The sequence below is a fragment of the Enhydra lutris genome, unplaced genomic scaffold (assembly GCF_002288905.1).
Source record: "Enhydra lutris kenyoni isolate GAN:26980312 unplaced genomic scaffold, ASM228890v2 scaffoldscaffold14, whole genome shotgun sequence".
In the NCBI taxonomy this organism is placed as follows: Eukaryota; Metazoa; Chordata; class Mammalia; order Carnivora; family Mustelidae; genus Enhydra; species Enhydra lutris.
Window position 1 is genome coordinate 49,545,038 of NW_019154098.1, and position 13,571 is coordinate 49,558,608.

Here is a 13,571-nt window from a genome sequence, read left to right on the forward strand (position 1 = left end):
TGCTGAGTGAAATAAGTCAAGCCGAGAGAGTCAATTATCATATGGTTTCACTTATTTGTGGAGCATAACAAATGACATGGAGGACATGGGGAGATGGAGAGGAGACGGGAGTTGAGGGAAATTGGAGGGGGAGATGAGCCATGAGAGACTATGGACTCTGAAAAACAACCTGAGGGTTTTGAAGGGGCGGGGGGTGGGAGGTTGGGGGAACCAGGTGGTGGGTATTAGGGAGGGCACATACTGCATGGAGCACTGGGTGTGGTGCAAAAAACAATGAATACTGTTACGCTGTAAAGAAAGTTTAAAAAAAGATTAAAAGCTGAAATTATCATAAATGTGTATAACAACAAAGTACAGCCATAATAGTCAATTTTCCCCTTAAATTATAATGTTCAGAGCCAAAAGAATTAAGTAGACGGTTTTGAAATTATAAAAATAAATTTTCTGTAAATTAAAAAAAATACAAAGGAAGAGAATATGATGGAAACATTAATAGGAAGAATGCTAGATAAGCTAATAGCTTTTCTGAATTTTATGGTAATAGTCTCAATTCCTGTTTTACACAGTGGGTAATAGAAAAGAACATTGGACTGGGAGGCAGGAGATCGAGCTTTTATTCTGGCATCAGTAGTATATATACACAGACACATGTGTACGTGTGTGTATGCATAAACATACATATTTTTCAGTTTTATAATATGCAACTTTTTCACATTGTAAGATCTTTGAAATCACATTGCATTATATAATCAGTGGTATCTTTTAATAGGCAGTGCTTTTTTCTTTTTAGTGATAAAAAATGATATGTAGTAATTTTCATGGTATCTTAGATTCTGTGAAATGTCATAATTTGCTCAGTGGCATTAAGTAAATCACCTGAGTTATTGTGCCATAGTGTGTAGAATATATGACAAATATCTTCCAATATAAATCATGAAAAAATTGCAAAAAATATATTAGTGGAAACAGAGACTATAGATTATTTTTTAAAAACCAGTATTTTGGGGCACCTGGGTGGCTCAGTTGGTTAAGCATCTGCCTTCAGCTCAGTTCATGAGCCAGGGTCCCGGGATTGAACTCCACATTGGGCTCTCTGCTCAGTGGGGAGTCTGCTTCTCTCTCTGTCAATAAATAATAAAATCTTTAAAAAAAAAAAAATGGATGTTTTGCAGATCTCAAATGTGTATGTATTAAATATATTTTAAAAATGATAGTATTTAGTATTTACATACTAAAAAGATCATTTATACTATTATTCCTAATTCCATTATTATATTTAAAACCATAAGGAATTACTATCTTTGGGTTATTTTTGTTGTTTTTTTAAGATTTTAAGTAATCTCTACATCCAACATGGGGCTCAAGCATGGTCCTCTGACTGAGCCAGCTAGGTGCCCCTATCTTTGGATTGTTTTGAAAACAAACTAATGGCAAGAATTAAAAAAGAAAGTGTTTGCTTGAGAGTAGTCTCTCTCAACCCATCCCATAAGAAAATTAAATTCCCCAAGGCATCCACTGCATGTTCTGAATTAACTTCTCTCCCTTGCATCTAGAATGGGACTAGCTCTATACCATTCTTGGTAGATTGGAGAAAACAGTTATTCATACAATTTTTTGTAGGGTTTAATTTTCTAGTGGAATTCTAATTAGGAAAGGTTTCTTAGTGTATAAGTTGTGTATATTTTAAGACATAGTTTGCTATGACTCATATCACTGTTTAATGGAAAAGTAAAATAAAGTCAATGCTGATTCTTTATTCATATTAATGAAGCAAGATTTCTGCTAAGTCAGACCTGGTTATTAGCCTTATTCTAGCTATTACTTCTACTACTGCTACCATTCATCAGCATCAGTAATAAATTAAGTTGTACTTTTGAAAAGTAAAATTATGCTGGTTATAGAAAATATTAGTGTGTTAAGTACCTCCTGTTACTTGCTCATTTAATATTTAGCACAACTCTATAATGTAGGTATATTACTCTATCAATTCTATAAAGCAGCAAACTCAGGCATGACAAGAAGAGAGAACTTGCCAAGGTGAAAACTTGGAGCTGTGATCTGAACCCTGGTACTCTGGCTTCAGAGACCCTACTGGTAACCAATACAAATACTTCAAAATGTGTATCTCACACATTACTGACTGAAATGAAAATGTGGGTTTACAGAAAAACTTTACAAGATAGGAGGTCTCAGGTTTTTTTTTAGAAGGATCTCTTATTTTTAATAGGATTAACATTAATCTGAGATGTTTCTCAGACTTTCAACAAAATAATGGGTAAAAGGAGAAATAGTTGTTTTAAAGTTGTTCCGTAGTTTATGCTTCACATTAATTCACATAGGACTTTCATATAGTAAATTGAAATTAGGAAGACTATCAATGTATTACATTGTACATAATTATTTTACTAATAAATTCTGTAAGTAAGTAGTATTTATTTTTCCTTTGTTGAGTATAGATGGAGTTGAACAAAACATACATAAAGGAAGAAACTTTGTAAAAGTATTAAGTACTTTGTTCTCCTTTAAGGAAAGAATACCATTTAGTCAGTATTCATGTAGAACTTGCAAAAAAGAACCTCCTTATTTTTCCTCTAATCTAGAACATTGAGAACTATAGATTAATTTTCAAAATCAGATTCATTTAAAAATTTTATGTTTTTTCTCATACTGATAAATCCTGTTAGTTGCTGAACTTTGTAAGAGTTAACTCTAATACAAGTCATTAACAGTGTATTGAAATGAATTTAATCACATTGAAGAATGAAGAGGGGAAAGAATTGGTATTATCATAGAAGAATTGAAATGTAGGGTTGCCAAAAAAAATTTTTTTATCATGACTTTTTCAGCAAACATAGTACTCATTTGTGTTTAGAAAACAAATATGATTGACTTTCTCATTTCTTGTTAGAAAGCAATTGAACTGAACCCAAAAGATGCTACCTCAATTCACCTTATGGGTATTTGGTAAGAACATTTCTTTAAATAAATATTTCAGTGGTAGTTACTATGATCTTATTTTGTAGTATATAATACCAAGATGTAAAGTATTTAAAAGTATTTGGCATTCATGAGTGTTCAGTTCATTATATTAACTAGTAGTTGTGATGTATCACTAAGTTTGATTGTGATCATGTTAACCATTGTAACTCATTCAGAAATATATGTTAAAATGAAAAAGGCATTAAAATTTTTGCTAGACTGAAATTCCTTTTGTTAGGAAAGACTGTTTTTACTTACAAGGCTAAATGAAACTGGATTAATCTAACTATATGGCAATACAGTTCGATGCCCTAAGAGGGTCTTTGCATCTTCAGGGTCTGTCAAATACAGTCTGATTCATCTGAGGAGTAAAATAATCTGACTTTCAGTATCTTTCCATTTGTCTAGTGTATAGCATTATTTTGCTGGTATGAGCAGCAAACTTGAGACAGGTTTGCCGCTGTTTTCTTTGGGTGGGTGTAGTTCGCAGACCTGAGTATTTTATTGTCTTATAAATAAATGGTGTAGACAGCCCTGTATCTGATTTTTTTTTTTTAAGATTTTATTTATTTGACAGACAGATCACAAGTAGGCAGAGAGGCAGGCAGAGAGAGAGAGGAGGAAGCAGGCTCCCCGCTGAGCAGATTCGGGGCTGGATCCCAGGACCCTGGGATCATGACCTGAGCCGAAGGCAGAGGCTTAACCCACTGAGCCATCCAGGCGCCCTCCTGTATCTGATTCTTTTTTTTTTTTTTTTAAGATTTTATTTATTTATTTGACAGAAAGAGAAGGATCATAAGTAGGCAGAGAGGCAGGCAGAGAGATAGAGGAGGAAGCAGGTTCCCTGCTGAGCAGAGAGCCAGGTGCCGGGCTTGATCCCAGGACCCTGAGATCATGACCTGAGCCAAAGGCAGAGGCTTAACCCACTGAGCCACCCAGGGGCCCCCTGTATCTGATTCTTAAAAGGATTCTTAAAAAGGAGTTAAATATCCTTCAGGGCAAAGGACAATATTAAACTAACTAGTGAAAATGGCTAGACAGTGCTAGGGAGGAACCATGAATGAGATAGAGTTACTCCCTGAGGAATTCAGACCCTTAGTCAAAGATGCAGTACTTTTTTCCCTACCTGTATCAAGAAAGTTGTCAAGATCTTTGGATGTTAATCATTTGCCTTACTCTTTTCAGTAGGCAGACTTAAATTGTTTTTTGCCATTGTTATTTATACATACCATGTTTAGTTTTGTTGGTGTTTTTTTTTTTTAACTACTCTGAGTTAGTTTTTCTTACCTAAAAAAATAGGGGTGATGATCCTAACTTATTTAGTTCCTTGTAAGGAGTAAATGAGAGATAATCACCGAGCACCTGGAACAGAGTGAGCACTTAGTGATGAATGACAAATACTGTGTTTTCATTACTAGTACTGTTGCTTACTTAATCACAGAACACATCCTAATTGATGGATCAATATAAATCAGTCTCTGGGTAATTCATTGGGAATATTAACCTACTGGATGTTATGTAAAGGGCAAATTGTTTAAACATACCAACAGAAGAAACTATCTTTTATATCTGTTAAGATGCTTAGTTTTTCTGTAAGAGGAAAAAAGATGCAACCGAGATGTCTATTTTTTCTCTATAGGTGTTACACATTTGCTGAAATGCCTTGGTATCAGAGAAGAATTGCTAAAGTGCTGTTTGCAACTCCTCCTAGTTCCACCTATGAGGAGGTAGAGTGCTGTCCTTTGTTAAGTTAGTACTGATTTCTTAACTGCAGTGCCATTCTACAGTGTTCAGATCTACAGCTCTGAGCCGTGAGGCCTTTGAGCATGTTTCTAACCTACAGTGCAGCAATCTTATCACAGAGGCTTAATACTTATAATCCATGACTGGTGAGTGTTTTTTTTATTTAGGTGAGTGGCTGATGATTCTGGTATAATGTCAGCTGTAATAGCTCGTGCCAAAAATCTACCATTGTTTTCTATTTGAAATCCACACCATATAAAAGTCATAAAATAGAATAAATTCAGCAGCTGTTACTCAGCATGAGTTTTAGATATGTGTTCTACACATTAACAGTAATTTACCTGGGAAATCGTGTATTTGTATAGATAAAGGAAGAGTAATTTATAACTTTTTTAGAAAGCAGGGTTGCAAGGCTTATACGCTCATATTTTTAAGGCCTTTTGCTTTTCTTGTTGAAAATAAAATTTGAAAGGGATTTCTGGGCAAACACTAACTTACACCACTAAAATGTTCAGAGTAAGGAAATAAGGCCACTGAAAAAGCTTTCCTAGTATGACGTGACAAGGAGCTATTTTTTCTTCTGGCAGCCTATGGTGTAGAATTTGATATTAAAATATTTAGCTGATGGGCGCCTGGGTGGCTCAGTGGGTTAAAGCCTCTGCCTTCGGCTCGGGTCATGGTCCCAGGGTCCTGGGATGGAGTCCCGCATCGGGCTCTTTGCTCAGCGGAGATCCTTCTTCCTCTTCTCTCTCTCTACCTGCCTCTCAGCCTACTGTGATGTCTGTCAAATAAATAAATAAAATCTTTAATAAATAAATTAAAAAATAAAAATATTAACTGAATATTCAGAACACAGTTGGGAATATGTATTATTAAAAATAATGTATTCTAAGGAAAAACGATACAGTTGGCTCTACTATAACAAATCAGTTATGTTTCTAGGAAATCATACTTTATAAAACAGCTTAAGTGGGACAAAAAAGTTTCAGACTCAATAACATTTTATGTTTGAATTTCAATAATAAAGGACTTTTAAAAGTTTATTGGTACAACCTATGTATCACTGAGTAAATTTAGCTTTTGATTTTACTAAGTTTTTACGGGTAGTGACTGTTAAGACTTAAGAAGGATCAAAGTAGCTGAGTTGCATATGGTAATGTTCTTTCTTCTCTGCACTTGATGCTGGTTTGGTTCAAGTTCTAAACAGCAAACAAGTTATTACTAGAAGTTGTCCATCTCCTGTAATCTGTGCTCTGATGATTTAAAAACGTTCAATTTTGCTGTGTTAACTTTCACTGTTGATAAGTTGACCTTTATTTTAATATGTTTTAATTTACTTCCTGACTTTTGAAGAAATATTTTTTAAAATATTGATTCTGTTTTCATTATGTTTGGACTCTTCATGTTTTTAACAGGCATTAGGCTACTTTCACAGGGCAGAGCAAGGTAACATTTTTCTATTTCATATACTAATATAGTTAAAATTGTATGAGTGCTTTATAATAGGCATTTTTAAAACAAAAATGTTACTTATTCTAATATACTTCTCTTTGCACTAAACATTATCAAACAATTTTTAGTCTATTTTATAAAGATCACAGAGTAAGAAGTAGACTGCTACTGAGTTTAGAACTACAGTTCTGGAATGATCCTTTATTTGATATGATTCAGCTTTCTGAGAGGAGGCTTTGACAAGTTAACTGTGTTATTCAAGATTATACAGCTGTTTAGAATCATTAATTTATTTAAATGTTTAGTTAAAATTTTTTTGAGGTATAATTGACAATTAACATTAGTTTCAGGTGTACAGCGTAAGGATTCAATAATTGCACATGTTGTAAAGTGATTATAAAATCAAGTCTAGTTAATAGCTGTCACATTACAAAAAGTTTTTTTTCTAAGATTTACCCTTTCTCTTTAAAGAGCATTTAGATGAGAAATCTTGGTTTTAAAACAAGCCAGTTTTTGCTTCGTTGCAAATATTGTCTTTTATGAAGAGTTTCATGTCACTCTGGCTTTGAAGAAATGGCCAGTGTACAAAACTGACATCAGCCATCCTAAGTTCATCCTTTTTAATATTAGTAGCACAAACTAGAAGAGTAAAGGACATAAGCATATGTTATCAAATACACCAAAAAAACCACTGCAATTCTATTTCTGTAAAATTAGAAGAAAATTAAAGCCTGTGTATTAGAGAGCCTACTCATATGGACTTGTTCAGATGCTTTTAGGATAGCAAAGCATTTATTTTTTTAATTTCTTCTGAAGAGTGGTGTCTGAATGTTAAATCATGTTAGTAATATATTCTTGTTTGTTCTGTTACTGCCTTTTGCTGATAACCTCTTATGATCATAGTTTTTATATCATGAATATGAATCTGGGAATAAAATGTCCTCAAAGGGATTTAGAAGCATAACTGCAAAGTAGAAATAGAGCCTTAGTGAAGTAAGGGTTTGGGGTGTTAAGAAAAACATGGTCAGTAACTCCAGTCATCCTTGAGGTTTTAACACTGTAGGTCAGTTCTTCCAGGTGGTCTTTTTTTATGGACCAAATCTGGTTCAGAAGCTCCTCCTAGGCTCTTAAGTACCTGTTACTTCTCCCATCATAGCCCTTATCACACCGTAGTATGAGTATGTGAGTTGTGAATATTGTTTACATGTCGAAGACTAAATATGGGGATAATGCGGACTTTGTTGTTTTGCTCAGTTTTCCTCAGTGCTTAGCATAATGCTATTAAATTTGCTGAATGACAGTATTAAACAGATGAATGGATGAACCCTAAGGAAACCTTAAGTACATCTACACACCACCTCATAAATACGTTCAGATTAAAGAAGTAAAACAATTTTGGGTTAAGGAGCAAATGGAGTTAACCATAAATTATATCCAGGGAAAAGTATGCATTAAATATAGAAGGTCCCAGTTGATAAGAGGAATCTGTATAAAGAATTAATGAAGTTAGTGAGACTGTCCCATGCTTTCATAGGCTTTTTGTTCAGTTTTCCCTGGGCCAAGAATGTTCTTTTTCTGTTAAAATCCTGTTCAGCTGCCAAGGCAGCCCAGATGTAACTTCTTAGTTTCTCGTTGGTTTCTCATAGCACTTTAAAATGTGTACATCTGTCAAAGCATCCCTTTCATTTTTCTGTTACATTTTAATCTTTTGTCTCTCCTCTTCATGATGGATTTCAAAAGAACAGAGTCTTTGTTAAATCTGTATTTAAGTATAACCCACATTTAGTAAATATTAATCAAATGTATGTATGTACACCTGACCCTTAAACACTGGGTAAGGGGTAAATGGCCGCCTGCATAGTTGAAAATCTGCATGTAACTAACTTTTGGCTCCCCTCAAAGCTAACTCCTTAAATATTCTACCACTGACCAGAACTTTAAACAGTTGTTTAAAATGTATTTTGTGTGTTCCATGTATTATAGACTGTATTCTAGTATAGTAAGCTAGAGAAAATTAAATGTTAAAAGTAAGAGAAAATACAGTTGCAGCACTTTACTGTATTTATGGGGAAATACAGGGGAAAAACCCTGCATATATTTGGACATGCATAATTCAAAACTGCATTGTTCAAGGGTCAACTGCATATATATCATGATTTCATTTGCTCATACAGCAAGTATGTATTGGGTCCATGTTATGTCCTAGGTAATTAGGATATAGCAGGTGATAAAAGACATTAATAAAAAGAAAACCCCTGTTTATAGAGGATACATTCTGTCAGATACTTCAGTTTCTCATCTATTAAATGGAGTACCTACTTTATAAAATTGTATAAAAATGAGAAATGTAATAGAATGCCTAGCACATTAAGAGACATTGAATAAATGGTACTTTACTAATATTTGAGATTGGAATAGTTGAACAAAAGAGAATTCTAGTTAGCCTAATCTTATATGAACACACAAATATATTATTGGAATTTAGACTGAAGAAATTAACAACTCTATTCATCTAAGATAAATTTTTCTTTCTTATGTATAGTGGATCCAAATTTCTACAGCAAAAACTTGCTGCTTTTAGGAAAGACATATTTGAAGTTACACAATAAAAAGCTTGCTGCCTTCTGGCTAATGAAAGCCAAGGACTATCCGGCACACACAGAGGAGGATAAACAGGTAAAGTATCTCCAGTAAATTAAGGCAGGGGCACCTGGGTGGCTCAGTGGGTTAAAGCCTCTGCCTTCTGCTCAGGTCATGATCTCAGAGTCCTGGGATTGAGCCCCGCATTGGGCCTGCTTCCCCCTCTCTCCTTCTGCCTGCCTCTCTGCCTTTGTGATCTCTGTCAAATAAAGTCTTTAAAATAAATAAAGGCAGATAGGTTTCTGCTGAGGGACTATTAAGTAAAGGTGAATTAAGAACTTCTTTAAAAGTATAATTTGTCTAAATGTATCTTGTTGAAAACTGTTCATTTTGAACTCATTAACATTTCTGTCAGTTTCTATATAGTGTTTACTGTCATAGAGATTATAAATTACTTGCTGCCTTATTCCTGTTTGACATACGTGACAGCTCAAATAAGATTTCTACAATAAAAGGCACGTGATGTGTACTAATGTGGACGAATTCTCTCAAGAGTCTCACCCAGTTCCTGTTTAGTTTTATTCTCATAATGTGCTATCTCCTGGTGGGAACGCTTAGAAACCACAGCCCGCTTTATGAACTTATTAGGTTTTGCAAGTTGGTATCTATGCCGTACTGTTTATTTATAACACATATTTTTCCATTTTAGATACAGACAGAAGCTGCTCAGTTGCTTACAGGTTTCAGTGACAAGAATTGAGAATTTTTCAGAGAAGAAAGCCCACGAAATATCTAAGAAACATTGCCTTTTCATGAAATTACAAAGATAATATGTGAACTGTAACTGTTCTATGGCTGTTTTCTCGGTTCCTTTAATGTGACCACTTAACAAATTAAATGTACAAAATTCTAAGTGTCTTCACAGACAACAAGGCAAAAGAAATAATTACCAAAAAATTGGTAGAGACTTCTCCCTGGCTGAGAGGCAGAGATATTGCGCATTTAGGACACTAGCAATACAAAGTGGTGTAAAATTTCTGAGGAGGATGGATCACATCAGAATGGGAGATCAAGAAAAGAAAAAGCTTTGTGGAAGAGGCTTCATTGGGGGGTGTGCACTGCCAAATTGGACTGATGCAAAGTTGAGATCTTGCAGAGAAGGTGCAGTGAAAATTAGGAGGTTAGGATGTTGAGGGTTCTTGGTATAAAGTAGTTAAATGATGGATCTTGGAACCAACCTGTGTAAGGAAAAAACTTAAGTCAGGAGAGGACAGAAAATGGAGTGTGGTGTTTTTTTTGTTTGTTTGTTTTTTTTTAATGTGACATGGTCTTACGAGTGAAGGATTGATTTTGTTACTTGACAAAGCCCAGATTCTCTTCCCTAATGTGGTGAAAGGAACACAGAACTCAGGGTGAAATAGAAATGAAGATGTTTCACATAGGCAGGACTGAATTACTTGAGGCTGCAGAACTGTTTTATAAAAAGGACTATCTTGAATCCTTTGAATCACTTAGATAAATCAAGAGTGCATGCATAGGTAAGTTTTCCCGGAGTTGGGAATTGTAAAGTTAACAGTGAACCATGAGGGTGTGGGCTGTTTGTGTTGTCATGCATATTTTCGAACAAAAAGGAAAATCAAAGTTCTGGACTCTATATACCCATCTCCAATTGCTAATCTTCAGCTATATTTTACTGTGTGTGTGTGTGTATTTCTAAACTTTTGAAATTGTAGACAACATACTTCATCCCTAAGTACTTAAGCATGCATTGTCTCAGAATGACATCCTTCTAAACAAACAAAAACCCATTAGCACAACAAAAAGTTAACAGTAATTCTTTAAAACCATCTTCTGATACCAGCCATATTTGTATATTCTCAAATGTCCCAGGAATGTCTTACCAATTTTAAAAACCAGGATCCAATCAACCATACATTGTATTTGATTTTCGGCCTTAGTTTTTAAAAATCTAGAAGAATTTTCCCATTTTTTTTTTTAAATCCCACCATTCATTGACTTTTTTTTGAAAAGGCCAGTCATCTTAGATTCTCTCTCATTCCAGATTTGCTGTACCCCACTTTAGGAACCACTGTTTCATCTTTTCAGTGACTCTGATTAATTTTATGTAATTTGATCTTCTTTGCCTAATTTTTTATCACTTCTCTGATTTTTTACCTCTTTCCGTTTCATTTCCTTGGCTCTTTGAATTTCTGTCTTCCATGTCTCTATTGTTTTCTTCCTCAGATACCTTTTGTCTTCACTTGAGATGTTTGTCTTTTTCTTCCATTATTTCCCCTGATTTCAATCAGCAGGCATTTCACATTTTCATGTAGTTTGTCCAGTTCTGAGTTTAATTTTTAATTTGATTTTTTAGTTTTGATAGTTACTTACATTTAATTCATAGTATATTGTGTTAAAGAATGTTTTCTTCTGTTTTGAGTATCTTCATCTGAAATTTCTTCCTTTTCACTAGAGCGACTTTCAGTATTTTCTGGTGATGTGTGTGTGTTTTGTGTTACCTGCAATACCAGGTATCAAATGGGAGGTGAAGGATTTTGATTTGTTCAAGAATAACCTCTATGAAGGAGTTTTTGTGAAATGAGGTATCTTTCAGTAATAAAGCCTTTTATGGGTGGGGTCTGTCTTCTGATATTTTATAATGCTTTTAAAAAATTGTATTGCTTTGTAATCATTATAGATTCATAGGAAGTTTGGGAGTGGGGAGGAAATAGAGCGGTCCCAGAGGTAAACCTCTGCCTCCAAGTTGAAAATCAGGTTAATCGGTATAGCCCATAAATCTTACTCAGATTTTACTTCTAAGTGCCCTCACTTGTGTATGTGTTCTATGTAATTTTGTCAGTATGTTTTTTTTTTTTTTTTTTAAACTGCAGCTACAATCAAGATATGGAACTGTTCCACCAAATTGTGTAAATCCCTACTGCTATGCTAGCCCTTTATGGTCACATCCATCCACCACTTTTCCTCCTTACCACCATCCCTAATCCTGGCAACCACCAATTTCAATACTGTTATATAAATGGAATCAGATTATGTGACCTTTTGAGAACTGGCCTTTTTCATTTGATGCAATTTCTTTGAAATCCATCTGCATATAGTTGATTCCGTTATACTGTTGATTATATTTCATGGTATAAATGTACCCATTTAACCATTCACTGAAGGTCATTTAGGTTGTTTCCAGTCTTTGACTCCTATGAACATTGGATACAGGTTATATTAACACCCAGGAGTGCAATTGCTGGGTCCTAATTTATAGAGCTATTATCTTCCCTTTTTCCCCCCTTATAAACTAAGGGATAGCTAGCTCCCTTCACCAAGATGCCATACATTCCTAAGAGTCTGATTGTGTGCTCTTTGTCTCTTCCTTTTGACTTCCCAGGGGTCTGATTCACCAGGTCTTACACTGGTTCTTGGCATTTCCTCACTCACAGTTGAGACCTATTACTTCTGGGAACAAATCCTCGGACCCCATTATTCTCCCTCCTGTGCAGTCCCTACTTAACTGTGTGTGTTCCAGATGTGACTGCTAGCTGGAGATGCTTATTTCCCCACATGCATAATGTGAACGTAAGTTTGTAGTCGTCTGTCTTGTAAACATATTACAGACATGGGCTTTAGGTAATTATAATTACCTCACCTTGTGGATATGTTTACTTCCTTTGAGGACTGAGAATAAATTTGGATTTACTTTATAAAAAATCTGAAAGCTCTCCATTAATAGCAAAATTTTCCCAATTGAGAATTTAATGACAGACTGTGAACTATGAATTTTGTAAAAATTACTCACTTATCTATAAAATAAGCATCATTACAACGAAGAAAAAGCAAAAACACACCAAACCTTAGGAGTTGTGAGGATGAAAGAGAATACATAAAGTACATAACTGTTATCAGTAAGTATTTTTAAATGCAGTTATCTGATTGTATTCTTCTTGGTTGAGATTTGGGAGAGAAAATTTGGAATTAAGGAGATGCCACTTTTCCAGTTGTACATTTTTGCTTCTATGTTATTTGAGAGTTTTTTTTTTTTTAAACTTCATGTGGTATTTACCATACCACTTATTTTGGATTGTGTGTACCTGGGCATTACTATACCTTAAGTTTAATAGGAAGAAGAAATAAAAGGAGGGGTGGATAACTTTGCCAAGGGCCATGAACTTTTAATGAATGCCTTGTTCTGACCCACTGCACTGCCCTGAGAATAGTCAACTGTTTTATCCTTTGAGGAGTAAACAAGTCAGTAAAAAGCCTCTTTAATGTAGAAGGCTTCTCTGATATGGTCTGGGCTTTTTCCTTGAGACCATTTATCTTAAGTTTGACTTTAAAGTTCAAAAGATTAAGAATAAACTGGGAGTATTTACAAGACCACCTTTGTTCTCTCATCTACATATTTAAATGAGAGGATTTTTGACTTCCGCAATATCATCCACCAGGGTTCAACAACTACTCAAAGTCCATACTAGTCTTACTCGGAAGGCTTAAGATAGGAACCACAGCTGAACTGGCAAGTCAATGTCAGGACTCTTTAACATTTTAGATGATGAGCTTATAGCAGCAGTCTGTGTAACAGAGCATTCACACAGCTCCAGGAACAGGTCACAGCTCAGGGACCTCAGAAGGGACACGCAGTTATGGATTTCCTCTGGCAAATCCAAAAGTATGGTTTATTATCAAGTAGGAGATTTCCCAGTCCAGATGAACTTACCAGTCAGGGTCATTTTTAATAGAAATAGTACTGCCTAATAGTATTTTGACACATAACCATGCCATCTAGTTTTTAAAAAAACAGGAGGCAG

General features: G+C 34.8%; 1 protein-coding gene across 7 annotated transcripts in view; it reads left to right on the forward strand.

Moving 5' to 3' along the window:
• Positions 1–12,466, forward strand: part of LOC111146531 (regulator of microtubule dynamics 1) — a 51,802-nt gene extending 39,336 nt beyond the window's left edge. For 3 of the 7 annotated variants that reach the window (XM_022502093.1, XM_022502094.1, XM_022502096.1), the window contains 5 exons: positions 2,909–2,964; positions 4,619–4,706; positions 6,138–6,168; positions 8,717–8,850; positions 9,464–12,222. In XM_022502093.1, coding sequence (XP_022357801.1) covers positions 2,909–2,964; positions 4,619–4,706; positions 6,138–6,168; positions 8,717–8,850; positions 9,464–9,514 — 360 coding nt within the window. In that variant the 3' untranslated portion in view covers positions 9,515–12,222. Of the gene's footprint in view, positions 1–2,908; positions 2,965–4,618; positions 4,869–6,137; positions 6,169–8,716; positions 8,851–9,463 lie in introns of those variants that run through there. The other 4 variants (XM_022502092.1, XM_022502097.1, XM_022502095.1 and 1 more) reach the window with 4 other exon arrangements.
• Positions 12,467–13,571: the final 1,105 nt, after the last annotated feature.